General features: G+C 47.3%; 1 protein-coding gene across 5 annotated transcripts in view; it reads left to right on the forward strand.

The window, feature by feature from the left end:
• The window catches only part of LOC105479117 (immunoglobulin superfamily member 3), a 93,812-nt gene extending 72,168 nt beyond the window's left edge, over window positions 1-21,644 (forward strand). For all 5 annotated transcript variants that reach the window (XM_011736932.3, XM_011736935.3, XM_011736930.3 and 2 more), the window contains 4 exons: window positions 6,824-7,234; window positions 10,911-11,318; window positions 16,031-16,522; window positions 18,513-21,644. In XM_011736932.3, coding sequence (XP_011735234.2) covers window positions 6,824-7,234; window positions 10,911-11,318; window positions 16,031-16,522; window positions 18,513-18,763 — 1,562 coding nt within the window. In that variant the 3' untranslated portion in view covers window positions 18,764-21,644. The remainder of the gene's footprint in view (window positions 1-6,823; window positions 7,235-10,910; window positions 11,319-16,030; window positions 16,523-18,512) is intronic.
• The last annotated feature ends 3,329 nt before the right edge of the window (window positions 21,645-24,973 follow it).

Here is a 24,973-nt window from a genome sequence, read left to right on the forward strand (position 1 = left end):
GACCATTCCCTGTGCGTGCTTCCTGTTGCAAATGCACATCCCCAACAGAATCTTCAAGGAATGCTGTCACTCTCACGTTGCCGTTGTTCTAGCTTAGTCTGATCCCCATTGATCACGTAGCGTGACCCCTCCAGGGGCGCTTAGGCAAGACTTTCAGCCAGTTCACATATTTGATTGTTAGCTCTTAATCAGTTCTTTTCTCTTTTAATTGTGAAGCATAATTGCCTTGCTTCCTTCTGATTTTCTTTAGCTCAAAACACCCACCAATTACACATCCCTAAATACAGAAGCAGTAAGGGAAATGTCAGCACTCATTTTCCAACTGTTTACGACAATATCTTGGTTTGGCTATTAAATATTGTACATTAAAATTGACAAAGCCATAAACAAGCTTCCAGGAGGACAGCCTCCGGTGGTGGAAAGCCGACTTGTCAGAGGGTGTATTCTGCTGGGATTTTACTGATGGGCAGTCAGGATGAATATTTAATACTCTCTGGATGTTGCCAAATCGGTTTTCTTCTATTTCTTATTGCTGACCTGGCAGATTGGGATAGCAGAGGGCTTTTCTTTGACTTCCCTGAGTCCAGAGCATGTGAACACTGGCTCTCCTTGTTGCATTCTGGTGGGTGACTGGCTGTCCCATCCCTCAGAGGACTGGCCTCTACCTTCTTTCAGGGGAGTCTGGGGTTCTCCTTCTTCCATCCCAGGTGGCTTCTACCTGTTGTCTGTGCCAAGATAGAATGGGCATGAGTGCAAGAGCCCTAAGAGGAGTGCCCAGCCCCTCCCCGATGCCTCAGGCCTGTTGTCATAGTAACACCGGGGCACTTGTTTTTGGCATCAATGAGCCAGGGTCACTGCCCTGCCTGCAGACAGGTAAGGCAGGGTAGGGCGCATCTGGGTTACCTTCATTAGCTCTTTCCACCTGCAGACTCTTGCCACTTTCCCCTTGCCCCTCCCTCCCTGTCTCTCTGCATGCATGTTTGAGCACCTACTAAGTGCCAGGTTGCCATGCTGGTGAGGCTGCAGAGATGGGTGTGTCATGTTCCTGTCTTGCGGGCTCTGTGGGAGGCAGCAGGCCTACGGACAGAGGAGAGCAGAAAAGCATTACAGGTGTGGAGGCAGAGCCAGCACAGGGCAGGGGTAGGGGCCGGAGGTGTGAGGAGGGAGTCGGGTAGGGGTGAGGGCAGTAGGTTGGGAAGGAGGAGTACAGCATTTCGGGCTCAGAGAAGAGTGTGAATACAGACAGTCACAGAGGGTGGGAGCACATGCTTATTTTGAGATGACTAAAGCATGGGGTCTAGGAGGGGTTCACCCCTAGGCAAGCTGGCAGGGATCAAGAAGTCCATTTTGTACACGGGAGCATGGGGTGAGGGTGGGCATATGTAATAGCTAAAAGCAAGGACAGACCAGACGGCCTGGGTTTGAATTCCAGCTCTACCACTGAGCCAGCTGTGTGACTGTGGGCAAGCGTCTTTATAAAATTGGGAATAATATTTATTTCATAGGATTGGTGAGGACCAAATAGTTATTTATAAAGTGCTAGAATAGTGCTGAGCACATAGGACCAGATGAAAATTTGCTAAATAAATAAGAATATCCTAAACTCAGAAATAGGACTTTAGCTCGTACTCAGATCATATACTCCATTTTTGTAATAATTTATATTCCCTTTACCCAGAAATGAAATTAATATACAATATAACATTCCTAATCGTATCATCTTTAAAATTTGCTATACTCTCCTAGTTGTGGGATAAAGAAAGTTTCTTTAAAAAAGTAGTTCATAGTAAAATAATGTGTTTCAATGTGTAAATGCTCAGGACAGCTATGCTAGGGGGCACAGTCACAGTCAATGCTGCCTCTAAATGCACACTGACAGTCACTGTATCAGACTTGGCACCCTGAGCAGGACTGCCATCCCGACAGGGTTTCTGAAGTCCTGAGTAAGTCTTGCTACAATTCTGAACAAAACAAAGGAAAATCTTCTCTTGACTGACCTGGCACATATTAAAACTATGCAAAATAAAAGTATTGTGATGATAGTAAAATGAAAGTAGGTTCTAGACTCAGAGGCATAAGTTTTGCCCATATGAATGTCATTCGAAAGTCACACAGGACACGAGGCAGAGTTTTGTTGCATGGAGTTGTCCCAGATAGGATTTTACATCTTCAATGGCTTTATTCCATTGAATATATACCCCTCCCCAAATCAATATGGCAACCAGAGACCTGCTTGCGATTAGCTGCTTTATTGAGAACTGCTGTCACGGGCTGTGGGGTGGGCAGCCGTGGGCAGTAGCATGCCCTGCTTGCCATTTAGGAAAATCCCCTGACTGTGGTTAGGCTGAGAGGGAGGGATGCAGGCCAATTATAAGAGTATGAGAAAGAGATCACTGGGGCCCAAATAGGGAATGGTCATGTGGAGAGAGCAGAGAGCCAAGGGGTGTTAAGGACAGAGGGACTCAGGGGTAGTAACAGTTTGACTGGCAGGCAGCTATGCCACTGGCTTCCCAGGCAGCTCACCCTGCATTCTCTCCTTGTCTCTCGTCTGACTTGCTTCCCTCCACTTGAAACATCTCTCCTGCCACAGCCACTGGCCGCCTCTATCTCTGGCATTACTGTCTTCTTTCATAAAGAGCAGTGTCTTCCTCCACACCACTGCACAGAAACCGCTCTCTTCAGACTTACCGGCAACCACCTCAGCAGCACGGCTGTGGCTTCTCAAACTTGAGTGTGCATCAGAATGGACTGGAGGACTCATAAGACTGCAGGTTGCTGAGCCTCACCTGCAGTTTTTCTGACTTAGCAGGGGCTGGCAGATTCCCAGGTGATGCTGATCTGCAGATCCATGGCGTGCACCCTGAGGGCCACAGGTGGTCAGGATGAAGTACAAGCTCCAGGCCCCTTGCAGTGTGGCCGAAGCTTACCTTTCTAACCTCATCCACTGCACCTGAGCACGTGCTTCTCCCCGAATAGACTGCACAGGGTAATTGTCCTCTTTCCTCACTTGTGCTCTCTCTCTGATGTGCCCTTTCACTCTCCTTCTCTGCTTGTTTCACAGGGCCTAGCTCAGAGGCCACATACCTTTCGAAATGTTCTCTCTTCTATCAAAATCAGAATTGCCTCTCCTTTGAAAAAAGTAACCACATTTATTCAACCATTCATTGATTAGTTTAACAATGATTGGGTCAGAGTCCCTGCCCTGAATATGCTTAGAATTTTGTAAGAGAAGACTGTTGAAAAATTACCTTCGTTGTAAGGCAGCAGTAACAGAGCTATAGTGGAGCGTAAGGGAATCCTTTATTGAAGACATAAATGAGTTTTGAGTGAGAAGAGCACGCACAGAGTGGAATCCGAAGGGAGGGTAGGCTGGCTGAGAAAGCTGCTGCTGGTCTCCGCTACGGAGTTCTTCCCTCTTCCTGATGTCTCACCTTGAAACCACCCTATCCTGGCTTGTAACAAACACAACAGCCTCTGCTACGATGCAAAACACAGATCTTTCAAGTTTTAATCAGAAGCCTGGGAAGGAAACTCTCCAGTTGCAGAAAGAAAGGGCCATTCCCTTAAGCAGCGCCCGGCCCCTGGGGGCTGCTGTGAACGCGGCTGCTGGCGTGAGCTGGAGCGGCTCTCTCTTCCTGTCTCTTGCTGGATTCTTTCTTCCTCCTGCCAATTCGCTGTTGGGGGTTAACCAAGCCTTAGTCTTTTCTTTCACGTCTGTATTTATGGCCTCTCAAAGTCCATTCACTCACACGGCCAAGTCCAGGGTTTCTCAGGTTTGAAGCTATGTGTGAATCACCTGGGGATCTTGTTAAAGTGCACATTCTGATTTACTGGGTCTGGGGTGGGGCCTGAGAGTCTGCATTTCTAACAAGCTCCCAGTGCTGCTGATCCAAGAACAGCACTTTGAACAGGAAGATTGCCACTTACGCTTGACAACTCCCAATCTAAGTGTTGAACTTTGAACTTGGGACAAGGCACAGAAAACAAAAAGGAATGAGAATAGCTAAAATTCACTGGGTGTTTGTTGTATACCAGGTTCTGTGCTAAACTCCTTTTACAGACAATTGCTTTTAGTCTGCACAAAACTCCTAATGGAGATAGAGACATATTGTTCTTATTTTGAAGATGAAAACACCTGTGGTCTCTGAGCGGGCAGGGCTCTCCTAGCGCTGCGGAGGAAGGTGGTGCACTCAAGCTGTACACCGCCCAGGGCAGGGCTGTGGCAGGACATGGGAGGGCTCCTTAATTGTATATGGAGATTCCAGTCTCCCCCGTGCCTCAGGAAAGGTCCTACCTGCCCTGGAGATGTGGGAGGAAATCCAGAGCATAGAACAGGAGCTGACCCCTTGCCCACCTGTCAGACATGCACCAAATTTTAAAAATGCCTCTCTTTCAAGCTTCTCAACACTTCACAATATTTTGACATGGGAAGAAAAAAAAAATGGAAATGCTTTGAAACATTTCTCTTCCTTGGATTCTTGTTCTCAGACCATGTGACTGAATAGAAGTTTCGTCATAGGATTCCAGTTTAACATATGCAGTTACTATAGCAATTGAGGTTTCCTTAGTAACAGTTGCAAAAATAATCTGGCCCCAATTAATAATACATTTTAAAGCTCTTTCTACTCCATTGCTGAACAACCCAGTTTTTTTGGCGAAGAACCAGATAATTCAGGTGGTGTCATTTGCACTGATATAGATATCATTTGCATGCGGTGAATTGGGTTGGAAAGGAATGAAAAGGGAGCCGGTTGTTTCAAGTATTATATGAATCCAATCTGAAAAGTCGACTGGCAAGCGAATGGGAATCTAGTTTCCAGAGCTTGGGAGCTTAATGGTAAACCCTGTCCTGGATTCCTAATGTGCCCTAGAGGACTTCCTGTGTTTGAAGAAGGAGAAGGCAGAAGATTGGACTTGCTAACAAAAAAGATGAACCCGGGAGGGTGGGGCTGTGGCACACAGGATTTCTCTCTAAATGGTGCCTGGTGTGTTCTTGATGGTGTGAGAAGGTCTGTGGGTTTGTGAATTCAACAGGTCTTCCTGGAGAGAATGTCTGATTCACCGCTGGGAGATGCTCCTCAGTGCTGCTCAGTCATGGCATTGGGAATTGGACTCTGCCACACCTTGGCTTGCTAAATCCTTCCATCCATTCAGAACATTTGTCTGTGTGTTATAGGGAGACCAAGTGGCAGTCTGTGGCTTTCACAAGTTTTGATTTCGTGATGCATGGGACTCAACCCTTGGTGCTGCCAAGCCAAGCTTAAGCAAGCTGGCAGGCCAGGGTCATGACCAGTGGGCTGGGTCCTGGGTCTAGATGCAGTTCCCTGGGTTGAGCTGGACTAAAGAAACAGAGTCTGACCAGCAAAGTGCTGGAGCCTGGCCAGGCATCCCTCCCCTGCCCCTGCCCTCCACACAAGTTCAGCTGGAGGAGGCCCAGGTTGCTGTACCTGGGTGGAATCTGCACCCTGCCCCTGCTTTCTTTCTCAGCTGGGAAGTGGTTTGGTCCCTGTGGCCGAAAAACAGTGTGAAGAGAGTGGTGGAGGTGGAACAATGCTTGTACTATTAGTTCCCTAAGAGGAACTTAGAATTTTTTTTTTTTTTTTTTTTTCATTTTTAGTAGCGGGAGAGGGTGGGTGGGGGAATGCAGAGCCGAAGGGGGTGGGTAAGATCTCAAATCACCTTCCTAAGATGGATTTCATTACACCTTGGCTTCTTGCCACTAGCTGCTGGGGAGGCGCTCCACAGGCTGCCCTCTTGTCTGTTTTTGGAGTGAGACAGTGAGGAGGAGGGAGGACTACAGTTGGCTTTGCCTTGTCCCATGGTTTGCTGTCTTCTTGGCCTTCTCTCTCACTCCTGCAGAGGAAGCCCCCTCCCCCCCAGCATCCTCTATTTACCTGTTGCTGTGTTTCTCCAATGCGCTCTCATTCGCTCACCCACTCATTCACCTATTTCAGCAAGCACTGATTGAACGCTTTCCTGGACCAGGCGCTGTGCTAGGCTCTGGGGCTGCATCGATGAGAATGTCCACTAGGCAGTCCACCCCATGAGGGCTGGGACTCCGGCTTACTCTTCAGGGCATCCCCAGCACTTAGCATCCTGTGGGAAACCGAGTGGGCCTCTGTAAATACTGGCTGATTGAGTGGAAAGAGCCTGATCCCTGCCCTGGGGGAGCTCACCATCTAGGATATGGGAGAGAGATATGAGGACACACAGCCCAGAGATATATAGAGGGTGCTGAGGAAGGGTATCGAGCCCAGGGGGACGGGAGTGAGGGATAAGTGGAGAGAAGGGTCAGGGTGGGAGGTGGCAGAAGGAGACAGGCAGAGAGGACAGCAAGGCAAAGGCCAGCGCTCAGGGGAAACTGCACCAGGTGCGTGTGCCTGTGGAGGGTGCTTGAGGGTGAGTCGTGAGAGATGAGTCAGGACACTTGGGTGAAGGCCAGATCCTGAAGGGACTTTGTGCTGTGAAAAGGAATTGTTTCTCTCTAGCCCTTAGGTAGTTCGGAGCCATTAAACTTTTCAAGCAGAGACCTGATATAGCTAGATTTGTATTTCAGCGGGATCACCCCAGGAGGCCCTGTGATGGTGGGCTGTGCAGGCAGCGGAGAGGGGAGAGATGGTGAAGGCCTAAACCAGGGGTATGGCAAGGAGGAGACGGGGAAGGATGTTTAGGGGTGGCCTAGGCTCCGTGCTGCCTTCCGCACACTGAAGCCAGTAGGTGTTAAATCCCCCAGGAACTGTGCTGGAGGAAACCCGGCCTGGAGGTGGATGGGCCATGTTTCTGGGAGTGTGTGGCGATTCCTCTGTTCCTCTTTCCTTTGCAGTGACAAAGCTGCAGGTGAGCAAATCGAAGAGGACCCTCACCCTGGTGGAAAACAGGCCCATTCAGTTGAACTGCTCAGTCAAGTCTCAGACCAGCCAGAACTCCCACTTTGCGGTGCTCTGGTACGTCCACAAGCCCTCGGATGCGGACGGCAAGCTCATCCTGAAGACCACCCACAACTCCGCCTTCGAATACGGGACTTACGCCGAGGAGGAGGGCCTGAGAGCCAGGCTCCAGTTTGAGAGGCATGTGTCGGGGGGTCTGTTCAGCCTCACGGTCCAGAGAGCCGAGGTCAGCGACAGCGGCAGCTACTACTGCCACGTGGAGGAGTGGCTGCTGAGCCCCAACTACGCCTGGTACAAGCTGGCAGAGGAGGTTTCTGGGCGCACAGAAGTCACTGTGAAACAGCCAGGTAAGGCCGCATGGCACGGCTGTCCTGGGCCAGTGGGTTTAGTGCAGAGACTGCCTGGGGGTGGGTGGGGCTCTATGGGGCTGGTGTGGAGAGACTGTCTGCAAGGTGCATGCTGGGTGTGGGTGCAGGTACACAGACCATCGCCCTAGCACACTGCAGCCCCATCCATTTTACCTGCAGTGGGTTCTGATGCTGATGGCAGACTCATGGAAACATCCTTGACTCTGCTTCTGTGAACACCATCTTCACCAAGGAGCAGGGCGGCTGTGGTTAGCAAAATGTGGCAAGGCAGGGTTCATGGCAGCTCCTGAATCTCCTTCTGGGTTTGCAGTTTGCACCCTGAATCTTGGGCTGGCACCAGCTTCACACCCAGAGTTCCTACCTAGAAGGCATTTTCTGGTTTTATGCATCTGTATCCCCCTTCTTCGTTAGCTCCCAGCCCAGCCCAGACAAGCCCTTCCTATCTCCAAACTGAATCATTCCTCCTCTGGCCCTTTGACCCCGTGGTGTAGCCCGTATTCCTCTGCCTCACAGGTGGCACTAAGCCTCTGCCAGAATGCTTCCAGAGAGGGAGAGTTACTCCCTCCGCAAGCCTCAGTTCCACTCTCGGGCAGCTCTGATTGTTAAAAAGTTCACCGTCCTGTAATTTCCCATTTTAGATCTGCCTCTGGAACAACCGAAGAGAGGTCTGGGTCATTTCCTTTCAAATACATGAAGTGTAGGCCCCTCTCCATCTCCCCTTCTCTGTTAAAGATCTCTAGTTCTTTCAACTTCTTCTCACATAGTGGAGCCTTAAGGGCCTCTCCATCCCTCATTCTCACATCCCTACAATTTGTTGTTGTCGCTGCCTATCCTTCCTGATGGGCCATGGGAGGTGCTGTGTTACCACTCAGCGTCTCATCTCCATGCCTTTGCTTGTGCTGCCCTCATTGTCTGGAATGTGTTTCTCCTGCTGCTTCTCCCTTGTCTTCACCTCATCCCTAAGACTTCATCCAGCACCACCTCCAAGAAGCCTACCCTGATTTCTCCTATACCAATAGGGGTCCCTTCTAAAATACAGAGTCTAATAATGGTTTGCATTTCTTCTATACTACACTGTAAGCATGTTGAGGACAGGGCTCTATCTTATATCTTCAGCCACTGGCATGGTACTTTTAGTAAATATTGGTTGAATAAGGAATAAATGGTTGCTTTCCTTGAACACCTTAAGGCCTTTGTACTTACTGTTCTCTTAGCCTGGAACATGTTGGCCATAGATATTCATTTGTCTTGCTCTTCTGTGAAGGGGGATTCCTAGCTCATTTTAACTTAAATGTAGCCCCCTTGTCACTCTAGATTTCCTTTCCCTGGCCCTTTCACAACACATATCACCACCTGACATTCTGTTAATTTACTTATTCATATATAAGTAATTATGAAGTATTTACTTATAATTGATTTATCGGTTACTATGTTTTATTATTTTTTTACTGGAATGTATATATATACACATTTGTGTTCTATCTCTTCTACTAGAATTGAAGCCTCCTGAGTAAGCCTAGGGACTTGGTTTTCTTCACTATTACTTGTCTCCTAAGGAGGTCTGTTCAGTGAGCCAGTGGAACTCGATACCAGACTCCAGATGTGGCCTGTCCCCTGCTGAATGCAGTGGGTCTGTTCCCCTCCTTTGCCTGAGGATATGATATTTCCAGAGATTCTCACTGACCTCACAGTGGCATTTTCTGCTAACCTCTGCTGGTGCGTTAAACAGGAAGCTCTGGTCTGAAGTGATTCCCGTTGGCATTTTCGGTGACCTATGTCCTGACTTCAGGCCAGTCCCTGGGGCTTTTGAAAATGGAAGGTTGTCATTAGGCCCACCAGTGTTCTTTTGGTTCCTATTTTTGATCTGTTTTCAGTTCTGATTATTTTCTCTACTGAAAGAACATGAGCACCCCCACCACTCTGCATTTCCGCTCTAGTCATCATCATTTTTTCCTTTCCTCATTTGTACTGGAACCAAGAGATTCTTGGAGGATCCTAAATTTATTGAGGAGAGTTCCCTCTCTGAGACTACAGTCAAGCTAAGTGGGATAGTGCGGAAGGACTAGAAGGATCCCCCTCAACACATTTAGTGAAGTCTCGGTTACAGTGAACTTTAACACTGTAAACATGGAACTCAGAGGACACCGAGTAAAACAGCTTTCCCCGTTTCAGTTGACAGTTTTGATTTGTGTCGTTTTCTTTCTTTTTTCTCTGCTTCTAGTTTTTTTCTTTTCCCTGCTGAGAAAGCCTACACTTACAGAGCTTTTGGAAAATACATACACACACACACACACACACACACACACACACACACACACACACACACACAACTGCCCCAAACAAAACAAAACTCAACAAAAAAATAACCTTTCAACCCTGAGACAACCAGAGTCAATATCTTCTTTTATTTTTTGGATGGTGAGGGAGAAAGGGAGACTGGTTATTTAAAATATATTTTGTTGTTTTATATTTTCTGACTTTTTAATTCCAGAAGTAATCATGAATGTTGTAAAACATCCAGGCAGTATTGAAGTGTGGAGAAAGTAAGGAATGAAAGTGCCCATCCTCCCCTCCTCTGATGTCACTCAGAAGTCTCATTCCTGAGGTGCTACTGTGCATTCATAGTGTCACAGCTTCTAGATATCTCTGGTCCTGATAGACTTATTTGGGCCCCTGTGAAATTACAAGCATGCCATCGGGGCATGCTGTCATTCAAGACATTTTTCTACTGGAGGAGACTCTGCTTGGCTGAGTTTTCAAAGCACCCAGTTCCACCAGTAACAATCTTTTCTTTTTCTTTTTTTTTCATTTTTTTGAGACAGAGTCTCACTCTATTGCCCAGGTTGGAGTGCAGTGGCACGATCTTAGCTCACTGCAACCTTCACCTCCAGAGTAGCTGGGATTACAGGCATATACCACCACACCCGGCTAATTTTTGTATTTTTAGTAGAGATGGGGTTTCACCGTGTTGGCCAGGCTGGTCTCAAACTCCTGGCCTCAAGTGATCCACCCACCTCGGCCTCCCAAAATGCTGGGATTACAGGCGTGAGCCACCTTGCCCGGCAGTCTTTTCTTTACTGATGTCATACTAGTTCCATTCCCAACCTAAGAGGGAACCTGTGTGGGTTTTTGTAAGGAAATTGAGGACTATAATTCTTAGGGCTAACACATGAACAGATTAAACTGGGTTTCCCCTGAAGTTCTTTTGTGGTTGGCAGCTCATCATTTTCTAGCCATCATATGGTCAGTTTTAAAAGTTTACTCTTGCTTTTCAGAGGTTTCTCACCATCCCCTTCCCTGGCCCTTCCCAGCCACCTGCCTCGGCCAGCCATATGCTTTGTGGTCCGTTGTCATTTGGATGTGCAGTCTCTACAGCTTGCACTAATCCTCCTGTGAGCATCAGAACTGATGAGGGCTATGACTTTGGGACAGCTGTTATTGTAACATTGAACTCCTTGAAACCCAGGCATTCTAACACATGATCAAGGAACTCAGAATGTTCAGGGAGCCACATCTGAGAAACGTTTCTCCTGATGGAGTGTGTGCTGCCGTCCTTCTGTATTTGGAAGGCACCCATTCACGTACCCTGGGAAAGGGTGCATACGAATTGCTTGTTGTTCTCTTGTCACTGATGTCTCTTTCCTTACTGTTCCAGACAGCCGCCTGAGGCTCAGCCAAGCCCAGGGGAACCTGTCGGTTCTGGAGACCCGGCAGGTGCAGCTGGAGTGTGTGGTTCTCAACCGTACCAGCATAACCTCCCAGCTCGTGGTGGAATGGTTCGTATGGAAGCCCAACCACCCTGAGCGGGAGACTGTGGCCCGCTTGAGCCGTGACGCCACCTTCCACTACGGAGAGCAGGCAGCCAAGAACAATCTGAAGGGGCGGCTGCATTTGGAGAGTCCTTCCCCCGGCGTGTACCGGCTCTTTATCCAGAACGTGGCTGTGCAGGACAGCGGCACTTACAGCTGCCACGTGGAGGAGTGGCTGCCCAGCCCCAGTGGCATGTGGTATAAGCGGGCAGAGGACACCGCTGGGCAGACAGCTCTGACAGTCATGCGACCAGGTGAGAGTCCATGTCCCCAAGCTTCCACTCCCTCTGGTGTTTCCCATTTAAGTAAACTATTTTATGCACTGGATAAAATTAGTTTATTAATAAATTATTTGCAGTTAAATATATGAGTGTCTACATGTGTATGCATTTATATTCAAAATTGCCTGAATTTGTTTTCTTGTGAATGGAAAATTGCACATCCGGCTTTGGCATAAGGTGATTTGATTTATTAATTAGAATAAAATCTGGCCATTCGTTTTTCCAGGTCATAGAATATTTCCTTTTTCCAGACTTGAACAAATGGTGGATATGACAAAAATCTTGAAACAGTAACCATGTTGTAAAGAAAATTTGGCTTGTGGATTTTCAGTGGAAAATAATCGATTTACATGCTTTAAATAGAAAATAATGAATTGTGTGCAGCCTTCACTCTTTGACTTCCAATAATTTTTTTTTTTTTAAATGGAGTCTCACTCTCTCGCCCAGGCTGGAGTGCAGAGTGCAGTGACGCTATCTCGGCTCACTGCAACCTCCGCCTCCCAGATTCAAGTGATTCTCCTGCCTCAGCCTCCCGAGTAGCTGGGACTACAGGCACATGCCTCCACACCCAGCTAATTTTTGTATTTTTAGTAGAGACGGGGTTTCACCATGTTGGCCAAGCTGGTCTTGATCTCCTGACCTCGTGACTGTCCTCCCACCGCCCCGGCCTCAGCTTTTGAAAGTGCTGGGATTACAGGTGTGAGCTACCGCGCCTGGTCCCAATAATTTTATTAGTACTAATAACTATTCTGTGTGGCCTTTTGTTTTTCTTGCCTTTATTGCTGTTTCTAAATATCTAAATGCATATAATTACTAGATATAATTGTTGTTGCACATTTAAACACATAATTAAAGCTACGGTGTGTAGGATTCCCATGTCCTTTGCAACATCACAGCATCATCCATTCATATTAGAATGAAAAGTCGATGGTTCCTGTAAGGACCTGGAGCAGAAGTGAATTTGTGACCCCATCAGTATCTTGTTTGTTTTCTGAGCATCCTGACATTCACATTTGTGGCCTGGGGCACTACTGGAAGTTTTCATCACGTCTTTATGTCTGAGTAGAGCAGCTCATTTTGTTGGTGGAACATTGGATCTCCAGGGTGGTGTCCCTTACGTCATGGAACATGCTTCAGGGAAGCGCTGCAGCCTTGGTTACAGGAAATGGGCAGTATCTCACTCGCCTGTGTCTTGCCTAAGCTGCAGGGGAAATCACCTCCACTTTGAGTTAGCTCCTATTTTTCCATGAGCTTTTATTTATTTATATATATGTTTTGCTTTTTACCTTGCCTAGAAATGGCTGCATGTCTTTTCCCAAAGGTGAAATTGAGAGAATGGCAGCTGAGTGCCCCTGCCTCAACTCCCACCCATGCTGCAAGTCACCACTGAGGCCCCCAGATGGAGTGGGAGGAGACAGATGTTTACATCTGTCTACATCCCAGCCATAGTTAGGAGACTTATGTTCAGTCTTCACAATAACCCTGAGTGGTAAGGTTTACTCATGAGGAACCAAAGCTTGGAGCGAATCACCACCCAGCTAGCAGGTGAAGGCGGAGTGACAACCCAGGCTTCCCTCCTGCCACACTGTGTGCTTCCAACGTGGACCTGAACCGTTAGCCTTGTGTCTGCCTCCTGTTCAACCCTGTGAGCAAGCCTGGATCAGCCTCTGCCTTCCCGTCCATTTGTCCATCTGTCCTGATTGCATAGGTTGATTGTACTAATTACAAAACAATGGAAAACAGAAAAGTATAATTTTGAAAAGAAAAGTTAGCCATAATCTCACGGCCTACAAATATCTACTATTAATAATTTGGTGTATATTTTTTGATCTTTGCCTCATGTCTTCATATTTCCTCTGTCTGTAAGCAAAGTCAGGATCTTACTGTTTTATGTGATCTTTTTTCCCACTCAACTTTCTTTTTGAGCATTTTTCCATGTCTGTGAAAGCATTTCATAGCCACCATTTTTACTGGTTTCGTAACGTTCATTGTGCAGATGTACTTCAAAGATTTTTTTTTTGGAGGGATATGTTAAACACATGGAAGACTTGAAATAATGTAGCTCTAAAAGTATTGTTAGGAAAATAATCACCTTCGGCTGCTGAGGGTTGACATTCACTATAATCTGAAATACATGGAAGGAAGGGCTCCCACCCTCACTAAGATTGCAGATGAGTCGATTAGTAGTTGTGTTTGGCACACACAACTGGGGAAGGGAGAAAACCACAATCATCACACACAGGCCAGGAATCGGCGGTCACAGTGAGAGCCAGGGGAGCTGTTAGCATCACACAGACAGCAGTGGCAGAAGTCGGCATCTTTCTGTGGCTTATACTTGGAAAAGAAGAGAGTATTAAAGTCCAAACAGGGAATAGGGTTGGCATATTCTAGACGGGGGCAGATGCAGGGAACCAAATTGGTAGAGAAACATGTTAAGGGAAGAGAGATTGTGGGAAGGTGGAAATTAATTTCTTTCAAAAAACTTGTATTGAGTCATTTATGCAGGCAAGGCATTTGAAGGGGCCAAGGAAAATGTTAACTGGTTAAAAGAGAAGAAAGCAAAAGGAGAGTGAAGAGGGAGGAGGCGTTTCGCGCTAAATGCCTGATGGTCTCTAGCCATCTTGCCCCTGGCCATGATAAGTTCCATTGCACATTGTCCAGGGCCACGTCCCTTGATACCTTAGCCAGTCACCAGGAGCCTGAGGATACTATGTTTAGACTCTGGAGGAGAAAAGCACGGGGTGGGGGGTGTGGGGTCTCCCCTTGGTCTGTAGTAGGGCTCTCCAATGGCCTGGGAGTTAGAACTGAGGAGTTGAGTGAGTTTGAGTTACCTGTGAACTGATTGAATAGTCCCCACCCGGCCATTTTCTGTTCTCAAGCATGTTCTTGTCCCTGAGATAGCTGGGCCTGCCACCTGTAGCTGGTTACTGAGCCCTCCTGTGCCAGCAGTGCACACTGAGATTCCAGGCGGGTGCAGAGGGGCTTGGCAGAGCCCCCACAAGAGTAATGGAAAGCCCAGCTTTGTGTTCACCTGTGAGCGACACTAAGCCTATTGGTTGAAAGCCCAGGACCATACTTGGAAAGTGCTCCTATTTGGTCTTCATCCAAGTAGGATCTGATTTGGTATCTCTACTTTGGTTTACATTACATTGGCACCTTTCACGAACATTTCATAAACAGAGCCAAAGGGAGGCCTTTTAGGAGTTAGGGAGTGAATTATTTGTTTAGAACATACCACAGTGAGCCAGAAAAAAAAAAAAGCAAAACAGATTCGAGTCTTTTGGCATCTGTGAGATGTGACTCACCTGCTTGGGGTCCCTCTCTGTGTACTCTGTGTCTCCCGCCTAAGTGGGGAGGACACTTTGCGTACATCCTCCTGAGACATCTGTGCTCACAGGGAAGGACCCTTTCAACCTTATCGTCTGTTATTTGGCTTTAATCCTTGGAGAGAGATTGATCTCCTTGGGTTCACTGTGTTTTAGGCAATAAGCTACATGCACACAATTTAAATTTAAGTTACTGCATGGGTGTTTTAACTTCCCAGGGCTACCATAACAAATTAGTATAAACTTGATTGTTTAAAACAAAAGAAATGTATTCTCTTGCAGTTCTGCAGGCCAGAAGTCCAAAATCAGGATGTCATCATAGCTGTGCTCCCCGTGAAGACTCTAGGGAAGAATGCTTCCTGGCTTTTGCCAGTTCCTTATGGCCACAGGCATTCCCTGGTTCACTCCTATTTGGGCCTCCATCATTATATGGCCACTTTCTCACTGTGTCCCCTCCTGTGCTCATAAGAACAGTAGTTATCTTCGTCTGCTCAGCTACCATAACAAAATACTATAGACCGAGTGGCTTAAACAACAGAAATGCATTTTCTCACAGTCCTAGAGGCTGGAAGTCTGAGGTCAGGGCACCAGCATGGCTAAGTTCTGGTAAGAGCTCTTCTGACCTGCAGATGACGCCTTCTTGCTGTGTCCTTGAATAGTCTTTCCTCGGTGCCTGCACCTGGAGAGAGACCTTCTCTCTTCTTATAAGCCACCAATCTTACTGGATTGGGGTCTCAGTCAGCCTTATGATCTCATTTAACTTAAATTAGCTCCTAAAAGTCCTACCTTCAAATGTAGTCACATCGTGGGTTAGGAAGTCAGCATATTAATTTGGAGGAGGACCAGTTCAGTTCATAGCACCAGCCACTGGATTTAGGGCCCACCCTAATCCAGTAAGACCTCCTCTGAGCTAATTACATCTGCAAAGATGCTATTTCCAAATAATCACATTCTGAGGTTCCAGGTGGACATGCATTTTGGAGGGACACTCTTCAGCCACTACAAGGGGTTACAGTGAAAGTAAACATCCCTTCCTCCTAGGATTCCCGCAAGGAACCACGTTACCAGCTTCTTATGAATTCTTCCTCAGATATTTTGTGCAGATATAAACAGATATGTATGTCAAAATAAAATATGTTTTCTGCATACAGTGACATGGACAGTAACATTGTTCTGTACTCTAACAATTTTTTTGGATCAACTTCCACCTGCAGCACTGCCTATACCTTTTCAATAGGTGCATAGTATCCCATAGTATGGATGTTACTATCATGTGTTTAATGATGGACATTTAGTTTATTTTGAGCAAATAAATTTAAACAACCCCTTCTCTCTTCTTTGTCCCTTGTCCTTCCCCAGATGCTTCCCTGCAAGTGGACACGGTGGTCCCCAATGCCACGGTCTCTGAGAAGGCAGCTTTCCAGCTGGACTGTAGCATCGTGTCCCGCTCCAGCCAGGACTCCCGCTTCGCTGTGGCCTGGTATTCCCTGAGGACTAAAGCTGGGGGGAAAAGGAGCAGCCCTGGCCTGGAAGAACAGGAAGAGGAAAGGGGGGAGGAGGAGGAGGAGGAGGAGGAGGAGGATGACGACGATGACCCAACAGAGCGGATGGCCCTGCTGAGCGTGGGCCCAGATGCTGTCTTTGGCCCAGAGGGCAGTCCCTGGGAGGGCAGGCTTCGCTTCCAGAGGCTCTCCCCAGTGCTCTACCGGCTCACAGTGCTGCAGGCAAGCCCTCGAGATACGGGCAACTACTCCTGCCGCGTGGAGGAGTGGCTGCCCAGCCCTCAGAAGGAATGGTACCGGTTGACAGAAGAGGAGTCGGCCCCCATCGGCATCCATGTTCTAGATACAAGTGAGTTTCTCAAGTACAGAAGAAGGATGTCACTGTTGGTTCCAGTTGTGTCTGGAAGATAAATGTGAGCTTGATTATGGGTTAATAAACAGGTTTTTTTTTTTTTTTTTTTTGAGATGGAGTCTCACTCTGTTGCCCAGGCTGGAGTGCAGTGGCACAATCTCTGCTCACCGCAAGCTTTCACACCATTCTCCTGCCTCAGCCTCCTGAGCAGCTGGGACTACAGGTGCCTGCCACCACACCCAGCTAATTTTATTAACAGTTTTCTTAACTGTCATGGGCATTTGTTAGTAGGATTTGAGATATGGTAGGATTGGATATACTAATTCATATAATTGACCCTTGATTACCCATGCAAAAACAGGGATAGAAATTAAAGTGATAATATACCATATAATCTTTATAATAAACGTCTACCAGATTCAATTTTAGTAACACTTCCTTATACTAGTATATTGTTAGGTGTTACTTTGTTATTTTTTAGAATATTGGAACTAGTCTTCAGCGAATTAGCAAGTGTTTCAGACTCACAAGGGAAAGGGGAAAAAATGAAGGCTGACTACCTCACGGTGATTATTTCTTTTTGTCCAGTTTCTGGGTCATTGTTATTTTGGAGGGTGCCTTGGAGGTTGAGGTGGATCTTGTATGGTTGGGAGGACCAGCCTGGAAGGGCTGTGATGTTAGAGGAGAGCTGAGAGGGGATTTGCAGCCACCCAGAATGCAGTTTCCATGATCCTGAGGGATTTCCATTATGAACAGAGACTGGGGGAAGTAATGCTGGCCTGAATTATTTGTTGTAACAATGCACTCTTGGTTGGCTTGCCATCAAAACGTGGACTACATTAGACTAAAAATGGTGTTATAGTAAAGTTAGCCTAGAATGCAGAAAGAAAAAACATTGCTGGGATTTTCAACTTCTTTTTAGTCAAAACACTTTGCCACATAATCTTGATTGGAGTTTTTTAAGTTTGGGTCACTATTTTTTTGGCTTGATCACCCCGTGTTCACATTGTGTTAGACAGAACCATATGAAATTGCAGTTTTGCAGGTCAACAATGGTTGACTATTAGCAGTTTCATACACTTTGGAAATTGAATAAGTGGCAGATTAAATGTTCTTAATAATACTGATGAGCAGCAGCTATTCAGTGGACGGGAAAGCAGGCTGCATCATACATAGACCACCCTGTGGTCCACTGAATAACCCACTGCCTCAAAGCGAAAACAAAGCAGTCTAGGCAACATTGTACCTGTCCATTGTGGATGTCCGTAATAATTAAGCTTCATCGAGCACAGAGGTCACCCAGCAGCCTTATTTTACAGAGAAAACAGGCACTCCCAGAGGCGAGGCTCCTGCCAAGGTCTAATGACTTATAGAGCAGCTCTCAACCTGTCTTGGGGCACCTGGTTTATTCTCTTCCATATCCAGCTGTAACTAATACTGTGTTCTTTGTGGCCACGGACACACTGTGGACGTTTGTAAGTGGTCCATAATGACATTTAATTGATAACATTAATCAGGTAAGTGTCATTTCTGGTAAAACTGCTCTCAGAAGCTGGCAGGAAGGGATTGTGTCATAATCCCAGAGAAGGAAGTTTGTAGCAGAACTAAGTGCAAAGGGGCATGTAAAATCCAACCATGCAGGAGGCTCCGACTAAACCAGAGTGGCTTCTTCACCATCCTAGATGCAGTTGAGTTCACAATCAATAAATTATGTTTCATTATGTGGCTTTCCAAGCAGCAATAATGGCTCTCAGTGGAAAATAGAAGCATTGCTTTGTTGGAATGTACAGCCGTAAATTAGGAGAGGTGTCATGAGAAAAAGAATATAAGGGTTGTCTTCCACCATTAGTGATAGCAGGGGAAAGACAAGGTGGTTTGGGAGTGTCACCGAGGAGCTTCCATGGGTCAGGCGAGGTCTTCAAAAGGAAATGTGAGCAGTCCAGGTTCTCAGCCCTCATTGTCTTGTCTCTCTCACAATCCTTTTCAGGTCCCACCCTCCAGTCCATCATCTGCTCCAATGATGCACTCTTCTACTTCGTCTTCTTCTACCCTTTCCCCATCTTTGGCATTCTTATCATCACCATCCTGCTGGTGCGTTTCAAGAGCCGGAACTCCAGCAAGAACTCCGATGGGAAGAACGGGGTGCCTCTGCTGTGGATCAAAGAGCCACACCTCAACTACTCCCCGACTTGCCTGGAGCCCCCTGTTCTCAGTATCCACCCAGGGGCCATAGACTAAGCGGGTGATGCCCCAGCGGATGTCGGCCACGGAGGAGCTGAGGCTCTCCCTTGCTCTGTGATCGGACAGTTGACAGCACCCAAACTCTGGGGTGCGTGTGTGGAAAGTTGTCAGACTTGAAAAGTGTTCCAAGTTCCTAGTCAGTCACAGAGACAGACTGCCTCTCGGTGGCAGTCTTGGTTGGTTAGCTATTTGCGCGCAAATGTCGTGATCCTGCCGTCATAGATTTCTTGTTTCTGTTTTTAGTAACGTAGTGAGTAGCTCCAGGTGCCACATCTACTCACAGATTTATCTAGTATTCTCAGATAGATGTTACAGGGCTGCTTCTTCTTTGTAATGTACTCTTTTTAGATCCCTTTGGTTTACCCTTTTTGGATTCCTTAATGTGGATGAATTTCTCTTACGTACAACTGACAGCAAAAGGAAGGACGAACTTTCTAGTGACAAGGAATCTCTTCCAAGACTTTTTGGTTTTGCACATTTGAAAATGCCACCCATGGATCAAAATATACCCAGACATTTTTTACTTTCTTAACAAGACTTAAGAATTGTGTGTAGTGTGGGCAAAATTTGTATGTTGTCTTTTCCCTCAGCTGGAGTTATTGGAACCACTTTGTAGTCAAGACGGAAGCATTGAATTTTGCTTCAAAGAACTGTGTATGTACAAGAGACACCCTGCATAACCCCATTAGAAGTAGATGGTGCCCGGCCTATCTGTCAGGGAGACAAAAAAGGTTTCATCCCATCCTTGCCAAAAAATAAGAAAACTGTCTTGGAGAATGGGTCAGAAGCCCCAAACGGCACACACTTTCCAAATTCAAGTGGGCAAAGGCTGCTTTGAGCAGCTACTGACCTGCAGATTTGTCAAAGCCAGTGACTAGAGAAGGGAGAAAGGCAGGCTGGCTGTTGGCTTGCTCTGAGCTGCCAGGGTGGTCTCTAACTGATAACTGTCAGCAGGTGGGCCTTTGTCTTCAGGTGCTTTGCCAAACTCTTAAAGTGTCCAGTGAACTTGGAAGGGGGCCCCTGAGCTGAGCACAGGGCCGAAGCAGCCACAGCAGACACCTGACGGAGGGCACGGGGCTGGCCGACACTAAGTTTGGTGGGACAGTGAGGGGTGGGAGGGGGCCTTCCAGGGCCTGGTGTTGGAGAGTGCAGAGAAATATCTACCTCCCTGGAGGTGTGAAGACTAGGTTTTTCTTCTTCCTTCCAATTAGGTTTTCCTTAATGATAGTGATGTCTTCTTTATTCATTTTTCTCTCTCTGCCTCTCACTGCCATAAGAATATCAGCCTGGGGGCAGTCCAGACGCAGCCCTTTGTCATCCTTTCTGTTTGCCTAGTCTCAGCAGACTGTGATCACAAGGCCTTGTCTGTGGGATTTTTCCCTTCCCTTTCTTGATCTCTCTTGTGGTTCTAGGTTGTTTGGTTCATTGTTATGGTGGCTTTTTATTTTAACGCCCCTTGAGCCCCATGGTGGCTGGTGTCACCCTGTTCTTTTACCCTGTTGGGCCAGATGCTTGTCCCTCTGGGGGCATCATCAGTTGCAAATATTTCCTTTTGCTCACTTTATGAAGATGTTCTTATACCCTTGCTTTCCCATATTTTTCTGGCCAAGCATGCCATCTCCCTTACTCTGGGAACTTGCATCCTGAGTCCCAAGAGGGGGGTCACAATTTGGAAAAAGTCGTCAGGGATTCTGGAACTAAGTCTGATAAGAGATTCCAGTGAAGCCCTGTTCTGAGAACGAGCAGACTGCAGGGGAGGCCGTGGGATTCCCCAGGCCAATGTCTGTGCTGATCCTTCAAGGGTCTGCAGGTGTGCAGGTGGCCCAGGCTGCTCGGCAGATGCTTTGCTGATTCCCAGCTGAGGGGAGCACGGCAGCGATTGCTCAGTCATTTTCTGACAGACACACAGACCTGCCTTTTCTCCCCCAAATACACCAGTACCCTCCTGTGAGACAGTGTGCAGGCACCACCACCTTAATCCTGCTGTTGCCTGACATGCTGATTCTCATTTATTATGCTGCATCAACACATTTGAGGTACAGGAGCGACTCAGTCATGAAGAAAGAAGGTCTTTTGCCCCATTTCTTTATTTCAGGGATGTGGGCTTTCAGTGGGAATTTGCTGACTCCTACTTTACAGGCTGAGTCAATGAGGGAAGATGACTGGCGTTTCCTCTGTCTAAATGGGAGGATGCCAGAGGGCTGGCTGGGACTAGGATGTATAACTAAGATTTCAGTTTGAATCTGTTCACAGCGATAGCAAAGTAGGTGCTGCACGCAATTAAATGTGTAAAGCAATTGCAGGAAATTTGAAAGGAAAAGAAACCGAAGCCAGTATTTTAATAATTGCTTTTTCTGTGTATTTTGTATTGGGCTGGGGGATAGCATCAAAGGTTGAACTTTTCGAGCTTTCTATGAAAAACCCCAGGACCTTCTTTCTTTGGCCATTTCTGTGGAAATGCGATGTCAGATGGATGGTAATGGTGCCCTCCAGTGGCTGTGAGACCTCATTGCGCATTGTCTACTGGAGCTTTAGTCTTCTGAGACGGAGGAAAACTGCTGAATACTCTCGATTCATCTATGTCTACAATGTTGCATTTATGAAAAACTACACTGTGCTAGGCGCATTCTAGGACATGAATATGACAACACCCTCTTTCACCGGGTGTTTCTGTAGCAAGTTTTCATATTTTCAAACAATGGTTTCTCTGCGTTAATTATTGAAGAAAAAAAAAACGATGGGGTAAGAAAACTACCCATGCATGATGTAGAGAGCTGTTGATTTGTTTCTGTTTTTTAAAGGAAAACTATTTGTAAGATGTTGCACTAAAACATTTTATATACACTTCAGAGACCTGTAGTAAATTATGTTGAAAATATGGCTGTTTACATTTACTGTGGTCTTCTATCATTCTTTCCCCCTTACTAACCAGCCCCCTTCCTCTGTGGGACTGTGCTGTGGGAGGCCTACAGTTCTGCCCTTGGCACTGGCCTGCTAGGCTCAAGGTCTGTGAATTGCAGTCTTTATTATTACACCCCGTAACCTTTAAATGATAAAAACACCTCTTCCTCAAGACACTTCACTGCCATCTGCTGCGACATACCATAGTCAATAGACACCTCCACCCTGATGATCAAGGCTATGCTACCGCTAGAGCTGTGCAACACACAACACACTTAGCCCCTGAAAGGCAGGTTCAGAATGTAGATCTTACAACCTGTCACATTTTTGTTGGGGGTTAGAGTATAGAAACCGGATGAGAAGGAGAGCAGGAACACAGGATGGCCATCTCTAGGGCCTCTGCAGCAAGTCCACACCATCCTTTTCCAGCTATGAAGTGCTGCCCTGGCCATGAAATGCAGCAAGGATTTCCCAGAATGATAAGAGCAGGAGCTGTGCCTTCTAGTTAAATGACACTGCACAGCGCACTGGTCTCTGTTTCCTCTTCCAGTGTTGGGAGGGGTTTACATCTGCAAATTGAGAAGAATGTTAGAATGATTAAAGCCATAGCAGTGATACGTGATTAGCCAGAACCCAGCTGTAACTCTTTAAAATTCACAGAACATGCAAAAAGGAACTAGATAGTAAGAAGCAGAGGGAGACACTTCTTTTTTTCTTCTCCTAAGTCCAAGACTTTCAAAGCTTTCGTGTGTGCTATCCTCTGCTCCCCAGAACCATCAGCTGCATCCTTATCAACTCCTTGCAGCTGCTGGCTTGGCCAGGAGTTGAAAATGTGACTGCCTCTCCCTTGGGTACCCATAATGGTTCCATGTTAAGTCTTACGGATAATTTTTCCTAATTTTTTTCAAATGTTCTTTTTCTGCCAGGGAATGTTTTAAAAAGGGAAATAGAGTATTATGGAATAAGATTACCCTTCTATGCCCTTTGTGCAAATCCACTCAGTATTGATATAAATGAAGTGAACATACATTCCCCCATGAGGCATGCAATGAAAATGACAATTTGCATTTATGCAGGATTGGGGCAGTGTTTTGCTCACTACATTCTGGGATTCCTAAGCTTTGTGGGAGTGGTTCCAAGGGTTTGGCAAAAACGAGAGTCAAGACACCAGAGAGTGACATGCTAGGAAGAACAGCCCCGGCCTCTTAAGCAGCCCTCCTTTACTTTCTCATCCATGATTACCTACAGTGACAAGAAGATAAAACTGGACCTTGCAATACTGGTCACAGCGTGAAAGATACATCCACCCCTCCTTTTGATAGCAGGTTCTCAGTATGTAAAGGGAACCTTTTTGGCTGCCTGCCTAACACATTGCAGGTCCAGCATTCCTGAGCTGCTTTTGATTCATAAAATTAACCAGGCATTTGAGTGCTTCTAAAAGTGCTTGATGGACAGCATTTCTCTCAATGAAAGAGCACGCACCGCTCCTTGGTCAAAGGAGAGTCCAACCAAGGAAGCCTAATGAGTTATTCCTCACCCAATACCTGGAGACCATGACCTGGGGGCAAGGGGCTTCCGCAACCCCTTGTGATTGGGCTGTTCTTTCCTCAGCCCTGCTCTTAAGGGGGTTAACAGCTCTTGCTGGCAGTCCAAAAGTCCCATTATCATATCCCGCTCCTGTAGGAAGGGGTAAGAGTAGAGGCACTGGACATGGCCTCAGCTGGACTCCAAGTTCTGCCCTTTACTGTGTGCCCTTAGTAACTTACCTTCTCCAGGCATCAGTTTCCTCATTTGCAAAAACAACAGCAGTAAGATTAAGTGAATCCAAGTAATGCACTTCACACGGGGCCTGCTCAATAGATGTTTGCTGTCATATCACTTCCCAGCTCAAAAACTTTCTGTGGCTCCCCAGTGTCTGAAGGTCTGACCCCAATCCTGCCTTTCTAAGTTGGCCTGAGTTCCTACCAGCCCAGGGCAGAGAACACTTGATGTCCTTACATTTTATGTTACGCACTGCACCTGCCTTGTGTTCCCAGTATCTACAGATGGTAGGGAGTATCTTGAGATAGCAGGTTTGTGGTAGAGGGCTTTGGTCCCAGAAGTTTCACTGATAGAGATAACCTTTTAAGACTTTATGGCTAACTTAAGAAATAATTCATGTCTCTTTGCAATATGGTTCAAGTGTCTCCAGTGACTTTGAGTCCCCACCTGGGGATAATGAAGGGGAAGCAGCAAGAAAGCACATTCCCACTCAGTGTCACAGCCTGCACCATGTGTTGGTGGTTATTTGGGCAGCAGGGAGTCCTGTTCATGGAAATGAATTCCTGCTCACATCATAACTAAAAGTTCTGTGAACTCCTTCGGCCGGGCAGGGGCAACTCTGGTGCTTCTGTCTGCAAGAAAGGGGACAGACAGGGAGGCTGATGTGAGGAGTTGGTTCTGGGAATAGAGTCATTTGTTCTGGGATATAGGGATGTGAGGGGAGGGCCAGCTCAATCCAGACTGATGAAGGAGGGAGAGTGATGAGTGCCTGCCGCAGCTTGGGTTGGATGGATGTGGGGAGGCTGGGCAGTGAGGGAGATGTGGATCTGACATCAGCCTGAGGGAAAGTCCACGGTTGAGATGGGGGAAGAGAGAGAGGAATCTGAGAAGGGAAAAACTAAAGGCTGGAAATCCCAGCTCCGGGGATACCGGAGTGTGGGGACGGAGGAGGCCTGCCCTAGGTAACCCTACGCCTACTAACAGTTGTCTAAAATGCCCCCTTTCCTTGTCATGTTTGAGGAAAAGTGGTTCACAAAGTGGTTCAAAGAGGCCGTCTGAGGCGGGATCCCACAGCGCTGAAGCGATGAGGGGCCCCGGGTGCTCCTGCCCGTTCCCTTGCCTCCTCCGGTGGCTCTCCGGGAGCGACAGCCCCGTCCAGCCACCGAGCGGCCTTCAGCACGCCCCAAACGCTAAGGGGAAGCGCGGGAGGTGCGGGAGGAAGGCAGAGAAACCTGGTTTTTAAAACGCAAGCCACTTTCAAGGAAATAATTTCTTACTTAAAAATAGCGTATGGAATGGCGGTGGAATGCCGGGAGGGACCGAGCTGGGGGACTGGACGGCGCCCCGGGGACACAGGAAGGAGATGCGCAGAGCCGAGCCCAGGAGCGCGCCTGGGGACTGGAAGCGGGAAGACAAATGCGGCGCCCCGGAGGGTGGGGGAGGAAGGGCCGGGGAGGGTGGGGAAGGAAGGGCCGGGGCGGGCCGCGGGCTGCCAGCCCCGGGCGGGGCGGAGCCCTACTTCTGGCCGCCCGCGTAGGCGGTGCT

This window comes from Macaca nemestrina, chromosome 1 (genome assembly GCF_043159975.1).
Source record: "Macaca nemestrina isolate mMacNem1 chromosome 1, mMacNem.hap1, whole genome shotgun sequence".
NCBI classification, from domain to species: domain Eukaryota; kingdom Metazoa; phylum Chordata; class Mammalia; order Primates; family Cercopithecidae; genus Macaca; species Macaca nemestrina.